Here is a 17,461-nt window from a genome sequence, read left to right as displayed (position 1 = left end):
AACATGGCGCTTCACGAGTGAAATTGTCTCTCTGGCCTATCTGTGAACCAATTTCAGGCCCTACCGGTACAATTTGGTCAAGTTTTGTAAGCTAAAAACTTCAATCGATGCGGTATTTTGCTGGTAGGACTGGGTGGCCCGACACTTATAAAAAGAAAAAAAAAACTATGAAATGAGAATCGGGAGTCTTCCCTTGTCATGGAATGGCAGAATTACCCAGAATTCGTTTTGGGCATGAGCGAGGCAACTGGCCCTCATCGAATGGCTGAAGCGCGGCCAGAGGAAATGATTTCTAGCCAGATACTCAGGAGTAGGCCTGGTGTATGCGGTTAACTTATATTTTGGATTTCTGAACAAGTTTTTATCATAGAAAATTCGCGACAAAGTTGTGCTTTCAATTCGCTGTAATTCTCGTGTCAAAGAAACGGTATAATAATGTAAATAAGAGAATAACGATATGTATATTTGCAGATTACCTGTCCTCTTACTACGAAAGCCAAGCTCTACATCTCTATGCAATAAGCGCGTTCAAAATTTCCAAGTGTTACTTGATAAAAGTATGAGTTTTTTTTGGTTTGTTTGTTTGTTTTGTTTTGTTTTTTTTTTTTAAAAAAAGGGTTTTTCTGCTTATATGAAAAATGCATTTTCTCTCCCGTCCCCTTCTTATGCATGATCTTCGCGAAAATCACATTCTGTTCCTCAATAAACCTGGAACAACCAGTTATGGTCTTAGTTCTCTTTTTTCTTACGTATCAGCTAAGTGTCGGAATGCGCTAGCTTATTTTATCCGTACCTATGAGTTTACTGGTTTTAAAAGAGAATCCATGGCCGAATTTTGTACAGCGGCTTTTCTTTTTAATCAATATATCTTTAAATATTATGTATTTAGTAAGTATCTCTGTATGCTATGTATTTGCGTTCGACAATAGGAGAACGCATACTAATCGGGTCAATCCTGCGGGTTTATGTCCTGCGATTTTCTGATGCCATAAAATTTCATGGTTTGGACGCCATCTTGGACTGGCTGCTTGGCACATATGGCCTCGATTTCATGTGAAATTTTTTGACCGCCGGGAACTAGTGTCTTGAACGTGCAGTTAAATTACTCATGGTATTTTGGCATTGCGTTACTGTTTCCACAAGGTAAGTGAATTTTTTTTACTTATTCGAATTTTCATTAACAAATATGGGTAAGGCTACTTATCAGAATATCAGAAAGCTATGCAGTAGTGTGTTTTCTAGGAAACAGACGCTGAAATTCGCCCCGGCTACAATAGCGAGTTGTGATACATCAATTCAGCTGCTTTTCTCAGGAGATTCAACTTCTCTTCGTGCTCAGACTGTTGAGACTCGATCAGTATATTGCCTTCAGCCAATGAGCGAAAAGACATTTTTATTAATGGACCACTAAATACATTGACACGTTCAGTTATCCAAGTTTCTTATTCAATTGCGAAATAGTTAGTTCTCTCAATCAATATAATAAATTTTTCGGGAGCTACAGATCGAACGCACTTTTCTAATCTTTGATTACTACTAGTTTAGATGTAATTAGCTCCTGTAGTTATTCGGAAATTCGAGATGAAATAAAGGTTATGCCTGTGTTACCTTTAGCAGGGCGTGTGCGCACACTTTGTAATCTGCGACTCCAGTGCTTACCATATGACAGATAAAATGACTTTTCCCTTAAATATATAAGCTATCTAATTCTTACGCTATATTGACAAGGGCGGTTTGGAGCTGTGAGTAGGCGTAGGATTTGTCACATATGGTTTAGGGGCCGACATATCTCTCCCTCAATGCCGTACCGGGAGGCAAGGTCGGTAGCAGAAAGCAGCAAAGGGCCAACTGCGTCCAAAAGCGATCGCACGGGCCGAAATCCCGGGATGACTCGTTTGGTACGACGCTTCAGCACATGCGTAAATGTTCTGGCTCTCCGATACCTAGCCTACCGACAAAATTAAGATGCTGCATGGTTTTTAGCGGGAATTGACATTTCAGTTGATTTTACAGGCATAAACGTAACGTAAGAACCGCGCGTGTCTGGTCTTCTCGAGACAGAGGTGAGAGATGGTTCCATGCAGACTAGGACACCTAAAATGCTCTGTAGTAAACATGGTGCTTGTTGTGTGCAGTTGTCTCTCTGGCCTTTCTGTGGACGAATTCCAGGACAAACCGGTACAATTTGGTCAAGTTTTGAAAGCTAAAATCTTTAATCAATGCGGTATTTTGCTGGTAGGATTGGGTGGCCCGACACTTACGAAAAAAAGTCAATGAAATGAAAATCGGGGGTCTTCCCTTGTCATGGAATGGCAGAATTACACAGAATTCTTTTTGGGCATGAAGCAGGCAACTGCTTGTGAATGGGAGGCACTCGGAGACTGGTCCTTATGGCTAAAGCACTGCCGGTGGAGAAAGTATTGAGAAGAGCTTTAGCCAGATATTTAGGAGTAGCCCTGGTGTGTTTTGATAACGTAGACTTTTGATTTCTGAATAAGTTTTTAGCGTCGAAAATTGGCGACAAATTGGTGCTTTCTTGTCAAACGAGTGGTGTAATGTAGTGAAATTCTAGACTCGTTGTCGGGATTGTAGACTGTGTCAACCGTCATACAAATCAGTCGGTGCTATGAACGCACTATCACAACGTTTTGACTTAAGTTTAACTAGTAACAAATATTGAAAGTAGCGATCTATTGCAAGCTCATTACCGGCCACCCGAAATCTCCGTTCTGCATCCAGAGGACTGTCATTGGTATCACCTGATCATCAGAACCTGGCTTACGGTGCTCACTCCTTCTTTGGAGCTGTAAACATTAAAAACGCGCAAACTTTGTTTCTCTCTAAAAGAAAGCCCAAAGCATTTTTATTTAATCAACTTTAATACATTGAGTCTCACCGCATTTTCCAAATATCAAACATCCAGCTTGATAGCGAGGAAGTGAGGACAAAAACAATAGAAACAAGTTGGAATGAATGTGAAAAATATTTCCATATCATCCACTTTCCTTTGTCTTTGTTCTCAGAGCCTCACTTTTAAGCTGAATTTTAATATATCGAAAAAGACCTATGATTTGTCACAAAGATGTTCCTTTTAGTTCTTAAAATTGCGAATTTCTTATAGTTAATTTTCTACATTGGTAAGGCGTGCTGAGATTATGTAGCTGCGCCAGGAACCCATGACCCGGAGCCTACAACTCTACTGTGTTCGTGTAACGGCGTTTTCACAGACCGATTTATTTTTAGATTGAATTTCCCGCGAATGAGACTCCAACAGGAGCCCGATGACCAATTACAAGAAATTAAGCTGACGTCATAGGGTCACCGAACCGGAACTGCCTTTCTTTTTTGACCTAATTCGCGGGAATTCGAAGGGCTAGTCTAAAAATAAACCTACTTGTGAAAACGCCGTTTCACAGACGCTGTATGGAAGTTGCACGCTCCAGATGGGCTCCTGGCTGCGCTCAAGAAGAACCTCGCAAAAGTCATGGATTATAGCATCCCGTTGAAGCCGCCTGAATTTTTTAGGTGTTTTAAAGAGACTATTGCCTACATTGTCCAGTTAAAGTGCAGGAGGATCACTTCTACATTTCGTCTTTAAACAGCACTTCAAATTTGTACATTTCTTTTAATGTATGCACATATTTTATCGGTTTCGCGCCTTTATTAATTTATGCTGGCTTAGCAACCAGGCTGTAAGAGATACGTGCAGGAGAACGCCATTTTAGTTTTAAGCGATAATCTTGTAACTTTCAGCGTGATGTTACCAATCAGGATTTTACATTTCTGAAATGAATTAGGTTAGTTTCATTGTTTCAATATCGAATCAAGCAGCAAAGCACATTGCACTAGCACTCACTGTAAAACTCGTCTGAATCGGCTCACTCAAATGACCAGCAATATTTAACAAATAGATTCCATGTTGCCGTGCGTCTGTTCAGTAATAGATCACGGATTACGTCAAAATGTGGTAAGAACAAAAAAGTGGCACACGAGGCGATAGCCGAGTGTGTCACTGATGTTCTTACCACATTTTGACGTCTTCTGTGATCTATTACTGAACAGACCCACGGCAACATGGAATCTATTTGTTTTATATAATAAAGAATTAAACTTTATTCACATAAAAGCTGATGGTGACGTCAATCGTGCGTCTGTCCTCTAATAGATCACAGGCAAGAACCAATCAAAATCCGTGAATAACTTGGGTTATTATATAAAAAATCATTGACGTAAAAAGGAAAGTGACCCTCGCCCTTATCTGGACAATAGCGAGTTTAAATTAAGCAAAGACGACGGCTACGGCAACGATAAGGTCACTCCAAAATATAACTTAACGCTATCTCAAGTGTTTCGCGATTGTTCCGTCTTGTTCACCTTGTACAATACGGGAGAACAATCCTGTGACTGGGTGGATACGAACAGTTTTAAAGTAAAAACTGAAAATGAATAGTTCATTGTTATTTGTTCACGTTGTCGTCAAAACCTAAAATTAGGTGATTTCACGTTGTTGTTTTGTGGAGTACGGCAGACAAAGAGTTGACAGTAACTTGTGAAAACGCATTGTTCGTGGTTAGTCTAACGAAGCTCGTTTCATCCCGAACAAGGGACTCATTACAGACCTTTCTGCTTGCAAAACGCGTTGGGCATCACGCCCAAAGTCCCGTTCGCTAACAAAATTATGACAGCAATCTCGCCTTATATCGCATACGGATTCCAGACCGCACAAATTCACAAGTGAAAATTGACAATAAAGTTGACAGTTACTTGTGAAATCCGTGATGCACGTGCAGCACGAGTACTTTTCCTTTCTTGACCAATAATATTCTTGCTTTGAGGCGTTGCCGTAGCCGTAGCCGTAGCCATCGTCTTTCCTTTAACTCCCTAATTGCTGCAATTGTCCAGAAAATTGTAAGCTTCACTTTTTCCGTCCTCTATAACCCGCCCTTCGAGTGTATATGTTGCCAGTAAAAGCCGTTCTCAGGTTCAATCTGCGTATGTAAACGGATTCAACCTGAGTCCGGATTTGACCGACATATACATTTATTTATTTCAATACAAATTGGTTACTTGAATGAACAAACCATCTCTAAGAAGACGAGTATACAATATGGGCGAAGCAGTTTCTTTATAAATGGTAACCCACAACAGCGACGAACGACGAGCCCGCGGTCCTCTTTCTTTCCCACCCATCCCACCCTACCCGTTTTGCAATATCTTTGCTTCCACGACTGTCTTACGAAATTACATCTTCTTCTTGTGGCGAATGTAGCAAATGTAGATGATAAAGTGTACGAATTCACAAATAGTCAAAATGCTACAGCCAAGAAACAGACCCAGGTTACCACCAATTTCACCTGCAAAACAAGCAATAAGCAGCAATAAGGCGTAGTGAAAAGAACAGAACAAGAGGATCGAAGCAATCGAAAACGCATTCTTGGGAATCGGGTCATTTCGCCCTTGAAACAATAGTCGATTCGCCTCAGCACTAACAGGTCGCGCTATAGATGGTTTTCACGTTTCGTCATCGTCGCCATATTAGTGGACGAACGTTCGGTCGTCCACCAGCAACTGTACATTGCAGGATTCTTATCTGTGTCTCTAGAGATTGGTTGCAAACCAGACAGCGTGTAACCTTTTCTGTTGGGCAGGTACAAAACACAGATCACAAGTCACAGGTCATTGTTTTACTGATACAGAAAGTACCCTAACCTTTTATCAATGCCAACATTGCCCTAAGGTTAGCTTTAATGAATGTTTAAGACTCTTTCTGTACTGGTAAAACAATGACCTGTGACTTGTGACCTAGGCCTGTGACCTGTCTTGTGTACTTGCCGATTTTTTGGTTACGTAGAGAACTGTTGTTGCACAAGACGTAAAACTGAAAAATAATTTGACTGAATTTTTGTCACAATCCACTATAGTTGTTGTAGCTTTCTATTTGAACGTTGCAAGCTGTGAATCATCTGTTCTTGCAGTCCAAGTGAATTTCTGAAAATTGCCGTCCAATTGATTTGCACTGTGTAAGAATGCGAATCTACTTCATGGGTGAGTATGTGAGCAACGCCAAAATATGCCAAGTCCACAAATGAAGAACTTCCGTGTCATCAGCGCAATCGCAGAAAAATTAAAGCAATCTAGAAGGCAAATGGCTGACAGAGATTGAAATGCCTAGGAAATAATTAGTGTCGGTGCACCTTGAAAGAATAGTGGCCTCCCGGGAAGAAAACGAGAAAGTGAACGATAACAACTGAAGCAACTGTTGGTAGCGATAGAATAATGTAGCCGTGAGCACTATGAAATGCTTTAGTATAGTTTCTTGCTAACGGAGACAACTGAAAAGGAAACAACAGTCAATCCTACCCAGGGTAGGGACGTACCTCTTGTTGAACATCATATTTCATTGGCTGTATAGTGTCGTACTTCTTATTGTTTTCTGTGCTAAATCCATTGTTATCTTTGTTCGTTCTATTGTTCTTTTGGCCAATCATGAAGCCCGTTCAATGAGGTACGACACGACCCCCAATCCAACGACCTCCGAACACCTGGTCGGATGCTTCACCCATTTACTTCAAAAAGTGTCCCACTTGTCAGCGGGCTCTACTAAGTCACACGATTAAATGTGGCAAATCATCCACAGGTCACTTTCAAAAATACCATAATACTCTTTGTTTGCGCTCCAAAAATTTGCATAAGCGTTGTTTCCAGTTTCTCTTGAGACTTACAACGGTCCCAAGAGAAAATAAAAACAATCCTTATGCAAAATATTGGAGGACAAACAAAGACTATTATGGTATTTTTGAAAGTCCCTATTGATGATGGTGGTGTAAAGTACCAGTAAGAGAGGTGACTGTAAGATGCTTGGCAATGGACGAATTCGAAAAGACCCACGACCATAATGTGAGAGGTATGGGTCTATTCTCAATTTTACCTCACAAACTGCTTCACATTCCTATTTTCAAAGAAATAATGAACTGCAAAGCAGCTTGTTACGTAAAATCAAGAATGGCCCCATGCCTCTCACAGCTCGGTCGTGGGTCCAAATTACTGCTAGTTTTGATATCCTTGCACATATCTTGCCTGGCAGATAGTGTAGCAGCTGATCCAAAGATTACTCGCAAACGGTTCGCAATCCTTGCAGGAAACAATGATATGTAATTCTTTCTATTGTTTTAGCTATTGTTTGGGGTCAGGGTTGCAAACCAATGGCAAGTAATCTTTGGATCAGCCTTAACATCACCCAAATTTTGAGGTAAGAATCGTTAAACGTGTTTGCTTTCGGTGGGGAGATCGATATTGTAGACTAAAAATATTTGAGTTTAGGTGCACTTTTAGTCGTTAACTCGACTAAAACTGAAAAAAAGTTTACCACGTACGACTATCTTAATTTCGCATACTTTTAAGATTAATCCAGCCTTATATGAGTTCCTTGATCAGTGAATGTTCAGCATACGAGCAAGCTTGGCAATCGCGAGATGTACACGTCAGCCGCGCGTAAGCGTCGAGATCGCGAGGGTTGGTCTCGCATCTCCTTTAGCGTCCCTTGGGTACCTTTCGCTAGCGATGGACAGAGTTTTTTTCCCGCTGCCACGTAATGTTACTACACTCACCAAGTAAAGCCCCACTGTCGTACTGCGCCTTTTGTCGATGGTGATTGTAGCTGAAGGACTTGTAGCCAATTTGAAGATAAACCAAATTTTCCCTGAACAGCGAAAAAAAAACAATAAATAAACCAAAACAAAAAGAATGAATGGCGCACTCTCGTTCGCAAGTCTCCGGGCAAGTTTTGACGGCCGATTTTGCTTGGAAGGGCCGTTTTTCACGGCACCACGGGATATTTTTTAACAGATTGCAATTATTAGTGCAAACACCAGTCCTCACTTATTGCACTGCTGCAAATTCTGTATCAGACTTTGTTTGCACGACATGTTTTCGTGACATGTAGTGCATTGGAATCACTTTTCCGCGCAGTTTAGGAGAAGCAACTTGCTCAAAAACTTGTGTGATTCACGTGTTCACACGATTATTCAGAGGTAAGTTAGTACTAAGCTGTGGGTTAAACACAGTGGCAACCAATAGATTTCGGTTACTCTTTAACATCTTATTGAATTCAGTGCTGTCGTCCCGAACGACTAAGGAACAACCGAAAGTTTATCTTTATTTTGCTCTCTCGCTTCGTCCCTATCCCAGACGAATGTAAAGTATAACCATTTGTAGATCTGAATTGTCTTCCCATCTTTGAAGAACCTGAGGGTTTGCCCGCCTGGGATCGAATTCAAAATCTCCTGTGAGTGTAGTCCGATGCTCTTCCTTCTGAGCCGACCGGTCAGCGGTAACGTACCTGAAGTAATCTTTTGTTTTGTTGTATCCACTGTTTCTCAAGATTTTTATCATGGAAGGGTTGGGAAAAGAGGCGGTTGAAACCGTGGTCTCATAGCTGACAACATCACAAGCCATAGGACAGACACACGTGTTATCAAGGACACCGTCGAACAAATCTGAAACAATGAAAATTGCATGGTGTTCGTTTACAATGATAATATGTTCAGCTAGGTTGAACTCCAAACATTCAGATTCAGATTCAGCTCGCATATAGAATTCCTGGTAACGCAAAGGATAAGGCATAAATTTAATTTTCAGACAAAGATGGAATCCATACCGAGTTTTAAGGGGGAGGGGGGGGGTTCAAGCTTTTTGTCAATACTTACACATTAAGAAACACAAAAGCCCTCCAATGTACCGATTGCTAACGAAACTATACAAATATTGTTGATCTCCAATTGACTTTTTGAAGTAATATATTTTAACGATAACTGAAAGGTCAAGCGAGATTGTAATTTACTCCATGAATACCTTACCAGTTATAACTTGGTAAACACACTCATCGTCTTGTCGGAAACAAACTCGATCATCGGAATTGCCTGATAATACAAACAACTAAGATCAACCACGAAAGAAAACATAGTTCATTCCATTATATCGTTTATTGAGCATGCATTTCTAGTCGCGTTTGAATTGATCCAGTAAAGTGCTACCATGACCAAAATCAAGTTATTCTAAGCACTGAGTGAACCAAGTTTTACTCCATGATTGCAAAAAGACACCTGTTTATTTTTACCGGAATTTTCCTTTTTAAAATCTTGAGAGAGCTGGATCGAGGTGAAGTGACGTCAAAGACTCACTAGATGGGCCATTTCCGAGTTACTGTGTGTCTCAGTTTGGAGGTGAGTCTTGGTGCTCAACTATTGAAAGGGAAAATAAGTTTGATTTGCAAAAGAATACACAACTCATTTCCATTTGAATGGTTGTGCACTAGGACTCGCTTTGAAACTGAGGCATGTAGCAACTCGGAAATGGGCGATTGCAATGCGTGTGTACCCGCCTGAATGAATATGCAGCACGGGAGTTTCGGCAACTCATATTTTGCCTAAATAATAAGCTTTATAAAGCATTTTACGGATACGGCGGGTATTTTGAAATCCATTGTTTCAAATAGCTATTTCGGGATCTAAGGGGGCAAATTAGTATGCATTTGCCCCCTAAAAATCCCATAATAACTATTTAAAACAATGGATTTCAAAATAGCCGCGGTATCCGTAAAAGTGAGTAAAAGGCCGTCACTTTTCCTTTGATCTGAAGTCGATGTAAAACAAAACCACAGGCAAATATTTGACACAGAAAATTTAATCTGTTACTCGTCGTTGCGGACAGTACAGCTGAAACTAAAAAATAACAAAGGCTTGCGATTCGAAAAAAAACTGAATTACAGATAAAGCTACAGATACAAACAAGCCATTAAAAACTTTGGGGCATCTTTCATCCTATGCTCAACATCGATAGCCATGAAACAGGTCAAAAGGCAAACAAACAAACAAGTCTTCAACGCACAAACGTTCAACGCAAACGAAAGGGACGGGCTCATGGCATTGAGATCACTTGATCCCCAACAAGGGGGGTACGGTGGGGAGCGCGGGACGACAAACTGTCCCTTACAGTCCAATCGGTCATTATTGAATGTGAGTTATGGCGGACCGTGAAATCCAAAACTTACACTCGAAACAAATATGCGTTGGATAAAAAATATAGCTCAACATTTCTCAAGTCATGTGCAAAGCAAACACACTTTCAAAATCTGAAGATCATAGTAGCACTTACAAATACCAGGTATGAGCTTATATGCCGTATGATCCCGTCTGGTGTTTCCAAGAAGACAAATTTCTAGGGCAAGCGAAATTGCTAGGTCTTCATCCAGCTAGAGCTAGCCAACCCATATCCTACAAACGCTCGCAGTCGCAATCATCAAGAGCAAATGTAAACGGTAAAGTAAGTTACATTTTTCACCAACTGTATTATTAAGTGCACACAGCACGTTGAACCAATGAATGTTTTTTAAAAAAATTATGTAACTGGATTAGAAGGCGCGGGAAAATATGCCCATAATAGCTGAGATTAACTTTGGTTCCCAGGAGACAATTTTATACCTCTCCTTGTGGTGTAATCTGCTTACACTGTAACCATATTACTCAACCATATTAAGCTAGTATTTACTTTTGATCTAGTAAGTCGATGTCGCCTCAGGTCATGTGAATGCATGTTGTGTATACTTGGGTCGAGTTGCTCTAACCAGTGTTAAACACCATCACGAAAATGAATGAATTGTTGTCACGGTGGCAGAATGTCACGGGTAAAATGAATTCAAAACTAAATTTTCCACATCGCACGTGCACCTAGATTGTTTTTCTCATTGATCGATCAATTCTTTAGTCCCATAACGTAGTGTTAACTCCCTAATTTAGCTGTAGAAAGACCGTTTGTGTTTTTACTTTGCTTTGTATAAGAAGCTAATCCTAGATTTTCCAAGCTTGTTAATCGAAAGACCTAAATTTGGTATTCTCGTTCCCCTTTCAATCATGATGTACCCGCGAGATTTACACACGACACGCGACGCGCGACCCGCAAAAATTGGGTGCTCCTGCCAAGACAACTAACTAATACTCCATAAACCATAGACCAAGTTGATTACATTGCGTTAAGCCGGTTACACACAAGCAATTTCTCCTTGACAAGTGTCATTGACATTGTTCATATGCTGATGTGTATGAACGACAAGTTTTCTTTGACGAGTTTTGCCTTTGCAAGTCTTATTTGCTGGTGTGAACGAATTAACAAGTTTTCTTTGACAAGTTTTCACTGTAGCCAGCAATACAATTACACAGCGGACGACAAAAATAAACCACGGGGCGCCATTACACCATTACAGTGAGCCATCACAAGAACAAGACCGCTGTGCGCCCGTAATTTCTCAATTTTCTTGACAAGTTTTCCTTGTCGACTCGTACAGACGAGCAAGTTCTGCAATGTGTCAATTTTTCCCTTGACAAGTGCACTTGTTCAAAAGCTAGCATGCTAGCTTTAGAACGAATGCACTTGTCAAGGAAAAAATTGACAAGTTCTTCTTTACGCCCCAGCAAATAAAATTTGCCAAGTCAGAACTTGTCAATGAAAGCTTGCTCGTGTGCATTTATAGTTTCCCGAGGCACCATGGGAAAGTGTCTCAGCTTTCTTCGGCATTCACAAACGGAAATCAAACGGAGGGATCTGATTTAAAAAAAATAACTTTATGAAACGTATCTAGATGTAAGCACCCGATAAAATCACCTTGCTTTTTTCTGCTGTTTTTTGATTGTATGGCCTTAGGCACCACAAGCGTTTTTAGACATCACACAAAGCGTATCCCTGGAGTGTATGAGGCTTTTGATAAGGGACAACGAAAAGATCTTATCCACCCCGAGAAACTCATCTCTAAAGCGATCTACATTTAAGCTACACTTTGTTTAAATCACCGGCCTAAGAGGTTTGTAACAGTGTTATATTAAATCTTCTTACCAGTAAACTCTTACCTGATACACCGATTGCCCTACATTTGCACGCCTCAAACGTCATATTTGATATACATTCATAAAAGCAGCCCTCAGATGTGTAGGTTTGAAAACTTGCCAGCCGTTTGGAGTCATCACAGTTTGTCTCGTAAGGCGCCATCTTGTTGCGGTACTTTAAAAAGAGAATTGAAAAAAAAAAGAATTATCAAATGTGTTGCGGCTCAATTTTTTTCCTGGCTCAAGGTTTTTAAAACAAGATCAATTTTTATTTGCCTTTGTTCCAGGTTCCGAATTGATGATAAATATTAGACAAAGAAAAATCAAAATCGAACTGGTTTGAAAATTTTTAAACAAAGAAAAAATTAGAAGCACAACATATGGATGAGGAATCGAATGTAAACTAGTTGAACAGCGCCGAGGAAAATAGCAGCCAGCAAAACTAAGAACATTCGCCTCCCTTCGGTATTACAAGGTTTAACCACTATTTATACATGTTTCTGATTAGTCAGCAAAATTGACGTCATTGTAATATTTTAGTAGTCTTCTTGATATGCTCTTAGGAACCGATTCGTAGTTGAACTATGGCACCATCATAAAAAAAAATGTCTTACTATCAATTCACAACACATCATGAAAATGCAACTGATGCAACGTTAAATGCAAAAGCATTGCGTAAAATGCAAGATCAGTACAACAAAATGCGACCTTAATCATGATTTTGACACCAATGCCGTTCCATATATATATTATGTCCACTGAAATCTCATGTGACATTACAGATCTTACAGAGATTATAATAAGCACTGATCGCGCTACGGCAAACGGAAAGCCAGACTGAAATTTGCATTTTGCCAAAAATGGAAGAAACCCGTGTGATGTTAAGTCATTTATTGTTTGTAATCTCAAGATATCGGAAGGAACAGTCATGTTAGGATAGAGCAACGACGGTTGAAAATAATTACGCAATTGCGATTGCTACACTTAGTGATTGGTTTAAGAATCTCGCGTCAGTTTATCAACCAGTGAGAAGGAAAACCAAAACCAATCGCGACTTACTCGCGCTATTTTTCCCGCGCTTTTAGCGGAAAGTTACTCGGAATTGCTGCGAAATTGGATTGGTTCATTGCACTATTTGCACATGCTGTGATTGGTCCAAGTGATTACTCTGGTATTTGTTTTACGACACTCAACTGAAAACCGCTTTAAGAGAATTGTCACGCTTTTTATTACAAGTAGTAGCAGCCTGTCGTAAACGCGATACTAAATCGAACAACAACAATTATTTTCGATAAAACAATGTTTACAATTATTAGCTTGTCCCGCAAATAGCTACGAAGCTAATCATGGCGGCGAGACAAGACCAACACAATAACGTAACACAACAAAAGTAAAAGCACACCTAAGGTAAATAACTTGAAAAAAAAGACTGAAACATTTCACCGACAAGTTAGTTATGGAAATACAATTCTAGAACGCCAGTAGGAGTTAGGCCAAGAAATTCAAGATACAAGGTAAGCTACAAAGTAAGTCCCTAACAAATGAATGAAGGGGTAGTTTCTAAAGAAACTGTGGTGCTGCGTCGGTGGGGAAGTAGTATACAAAAATTTGGTTTTATCAACGGAGTTGATAATGTAAATTGGCCACCGTACAGAGATTCTAAAAGCTGACGTTTCGAGCGTTAGCCCTTCGTCAGAGCGAAGGGCTAACGCTCGAAACGTCAGCTTTTAGAATCTCTGTACGGTGGCCAATTTACATTATCAACTCCGTTGATAAAACCAAATTTTTGTAAGTCCCTAACACATCTGTGAGAGCTGTAAGTTACCTTGTGCCTTGCAGACATTAGATATTCTTGTCACCAGAGCCTCGAATCGACCCAAGGCTCTGGGAAGCTCTATGTCAAGAGAAGAGCTCTGGGGTCGAGATTGAGCTATTAAGTTCAAAGTCACTTACCACATTTCTTGTAACACTGATCTGCGCATGCGTTCCAGGAGCTACCAGGACGCCGTTCCAAGGATTGACGTATTCTCCTTGATTATGCACAAGAATCCTAACTCCGTCGGATATGAGACCATACAAATGGTCATCGACCCTAAGATCAAGCATTAAAACCAAACCACCTGTAATGTCCCCATAGGAAACGCTTAACACCTTTTCGCCAGGTTCTGAGTTGAATGAGTAGCATATTCCGTCATCTGTAAAAACTGGTACGAAGTCGTTGTGTGAGCACCTTTTGTCCAAAGATCCAAATTCACAAGTCCTTGGTATGATCATTTTATTCATGTTAGGTCCAAACGCCCTGAAAAAGTCTCGGTTGTTGAATGAAAAATCGCTAGCTTTTAATGCTTCGGTGAGTTCGTTTCTGTACTCTTCCGTACAGTTGTCTACGACCCCTCTTATACTGGTAACAATGTTGGCGCAACAGCACAACAACGCTTCGCCACACGGCCTTCCCGCCCTGACAGCCGCTGTAGCCTTACAGGCGTCAATATTGAGCCCTAGCTTGTTAAACGATGGATGATCATCTTTCATGGAGGCCTTGGAATTTGTTATCGTTGTCAACGGACACAAAGTGACAGCCGGAAAGGGCATGTTATCTACAGGGTACTCAATGCGAAGGACCGTAGCGATGGGGTAGTCAAAGTATTTTATGATACTACAGCACAGAGAATAAACGACGTAACCTGTAAAGATTATTAAAAGAAGAAGCCATGTAACACGTGCCAAGGAGAGTCTCCTCCCTTCAAAGATGTAGTGAAAACCATGTAGGGTGACATAATTAGAAAAGTCTTTCCAGGTTGGGATCTTCTCGTTGGCCTCACATACGCCATGATCATGCTCAAAATTAGCGCCGACGGAAGAAGTCTCTGTTGGCATACCAAATGCATTCTCTGCAAAAGAAAGAAAACTAAAGAATTATCGACTAGTCGCGAGCAAAAGAGTGAACTTCAATGACGCGCTGGGTAATATTAAATGGAGGGACTTTAATCACGCTGCGAGACTTTCCACCAGTATTGCGTGACTTCAAAAGGTTCTGCCCAGGCCACAGTTGTAGCGCTATCCACTGGATTAATCACTATCCAGTGGATAATGATTTATCAGGTGCATAGTGCTATCCACCGCTAGAACAACTGGGGCCAGAAGTGCATGGAATTTTTTTGAAACAAATAATTCAAATGTTGACTGCAACGAAAGCTAAAGAAAAGGGATTCGAGATGCGGCATAGCATACACTGAGCATACGCTTGCAGTTGTATGCGCAAAATATGGTGGCTTTTGTCTAGTGTTTAACTGGCGGGTTTGAAACAGGCAAGGAAACGATGGACCAAAAAAAGGGTGCTATTGGTAGAGATCTACTGTGTTGACTCAAAATGAAACCAAACTATCTGGATTACAGGCGATAAACGTATTTTTGCAAAAACAGAGGTCACAGAATTTTACGGGTGCGTGAATTTCGAGTTGGTGGTTAAATATCGCTTCTATGCACGTTCATGTGGTCATAAGCTTGACGAGTCAGCTGATGAGTACACCTACTCCAAGCGGATCTATCTTCACCAATTTGGTAAAGATTTTTCTGACTTCCACCGAAAAGTTATTTCTCGAAAAAATTCATTTATCAAGTTTGGCCGAACGAAATGCCAAAAAAAAACCCTTTAACTTCTGTCTTCTGTTTAGAAACCCAAACATTCTGGCCGAACGAAAATGCCAAAACAGAACCGCCCTAAAACTAAAAAATGCTAACTTTATACTAAGCAGGTGACAAAAAAACTAGCTGATCTGCATATATAACGAGGCGAAGGCGCAAAAGCAAAATTATACAAAGGAATACAATGAGCTCGTAGGTGTTAAGGAGCGCTAGGGCTGACAACGCGAAATATGCGAAAATAAAATGACACAAAGCGGTTTACAAAAAAGCGAAACTATTCCTTCTGTTCAAAGTTTGTTTCGGAAATATCAGATTCCGGAATAAAACATAAAGCCAAAGTAGTCGATTTATATTTGTTTTTACAATGTACAGTACATACGTGCACACCTTAATGATTTTCACAAGGAAAAACTTAAATTTATATATACAACCACTAGTTAGATGCTTCATGCACCGCAAAAACAGTTATAAAAGTCCTGTTTTTTAAAATATTTTCTTGTGGGTGCGTTTACCGAAATAAAATCGATAAAGTTCTTACCATCTTAAGTAGCGCCGGAAATTGACAGCAAACCGTTCGATGATGACGCTATTGCTAGAGCTTTTCTTTCAGCCGGTATTGGTTCTTATAAGCTTCTTGATTTCATTTTCTTGCTCTTGAGTGGATTTAGTCGGGTGCTGCAAAGTCCGCACGTAATCAGTGGGCAAATTGGTCAGGAAGGTAATGTGTTTTGGGGGTCGTCACAAACTGGACATCAGTCGGTTGGAAAGGCTATACCGAGGAAGTCTGTTGAACACTAGTTTTGGTGTCACACCGAAACGAAAGAGTTAAAGCCGGGTTTAACTTACCATTTAGTAGTTTTGGACTGGGCTGCTTTCAGATTTGCCTTTTATGCGAGCCTCTTGGTTCCGATTTTAACATTTTAATTTATTTGCTTGTATCCGTCGATATCGTTCCGGCTTCGTCAGCGAGAACTGATGACCATCAGTATAACAATATTTACTTTTTTATCTGTACCGCCGGTTTCCATCAGCATTAAAAGAACATGCTTATCACTTGACACTGCAATGTATCAAATAATCTGATCAAAATTAAACTGTTTCATGTAGTTGATAATTAACTATTCGCACAGCACTGCTGGCATTGAGAGAAAGTTACGGTTTCTCCACCTGAAGGAGACATCAAATATATTTCCTTATATCTTATATTTCCATAATTTGCAAACTAATGCAAAGATAACACTCTACACTAAATGGGGTTTTAGGAACCTCTACTCCCTTTGACCAAACTAAAACGTTATTGAACGTTGAGTAATTGATCAGTACAGTATATCATGTTTGTTATTGATACCCCTTGGCTTACTAGTTACATCCCACCTTCGTTTGGATTGTCTTTATGACTAGACGATAAACTTTGCTCGTTCCCCGGTGAAAGATCTGCTGGTTTCTCATTTGTATAACCGGCCACTGACTGTATAAAACTGACAGTTCTTTCTCGTTTGTCGTCGGTCATATTTGCTGCAGGTGCCCAACTGCAAAAAACATACGAACACACTTCGATATAAATAAGGCAGGCTGTGCTTGCAGCCGAAAAAGACTGGGGGAAATTTCCAATTCTGGTCACGTTTCATTCTTCCTGTCCTCATATTAATAGAAGGATCAGCGTCTCTGATGTTAAGAAAAAACACTAAATATTTCACATTTTTTAATTATCAAGATGAGACCAAATAACAATATCCCTGCGTGTTGCCTCAATGGGATCGTTTTCACGTGACGTCATCATTTTCGAAAATCCAAAACTAAAGAGCCACGAAAGTTTTTATCCTCGTCAGGCATAAGAGGCGGTATATTTTTATCCATTGGCAATTTTAAAGCTCAATAGCGTGCTTCGTTTGGAAACCAGAGCATTTTGAATATCTGAGTTGTAGCGGTGCGTGACACGAGGC

The 17,461-nt window shown here is 40.3% G+C and overlaps 2 protein-coding genes across 4 annotated transcripts in view; one reads left to right on the top strand and one right to left on the bottom strand.

The window, feature by feature from the left end:
• Positions 1-17,461, top strand: part of LOC138060557 (methyltransferase-like protein 22) — a 342,269-nt gene that overhangs the window by 141,430 nt on the left and 183,378 nt on the right. The gene's annotated exons all lie outside the window — the stretch shown is intronic.
• On the bottom strand, positions 3,071-17,140 carry LOC138060062 (acid-sensing ion channel 2-like). Its single transcript, XM_068905752.1, has 7 exons — positions 16,893-17,140; positions 13,827-14,764; positions 11,898-12,048; positions 8,856-8,918; positions 8,339-8,495; positions 7,608-7,699; positions 3,071-5,354 (listed from the first exon to the last, which is right to left on the bottom strand). Exons 1-7 carry the CDS (start codon positions 17,026-17,028, stop codon positions 5,242-5,244), a joined length of 1,650 nt encoding a protein of 549 aa, XP_068761853.1. The 5' UTR covers positions 17,029-17,140; the 3' UTR covers positions 3,071-5,241.

The sequence above is a fragment of the Montipora capricornis genome, chromosome 8 (genome assembly GCF_036669925.1).
Source record: "Montipora capricornis isolate CH-2021 chromosome 8, ASM3666992v2, whole genome shotgun sequence".
NCBI classification, from domain to species: Eukaryota; Metazoa; Cnidaria; class Anthozoa; order Scleractinia; family Acroporidae; genus Montipora; species Montipora capricornis.
The sequence above is the reverse complement of the archived record's forward strand: the minus strand, read 5'-3'. Positions and strand labels throughout refer to the sequence as shown.

Bases quoted from the DNA above. Each gene is read 5' to 3' on its own strand.
- LOC138060062 (XM_068905752.1), bottom strand. From the start codon at position 17,028: ATGACCGACGACAAACGAGAAAGAACTGTCAGTTTTATACAGTCAGTG. The intron at 8,919-11,897 runs GTAAGAGTTTAC...TTGTATTATCAG, and splicing joins TAGGGCAATCGGTGTATCAG to GCAATTCCGATGATCGAGTT. The intron at 5,355-7,607 runs GTGAGTGTAGTA...CTTGTTTTGCAG, and splicing joins CGACAGTGGGGCTTTACTTG to GTGAAATTGGTGGTAACCTG.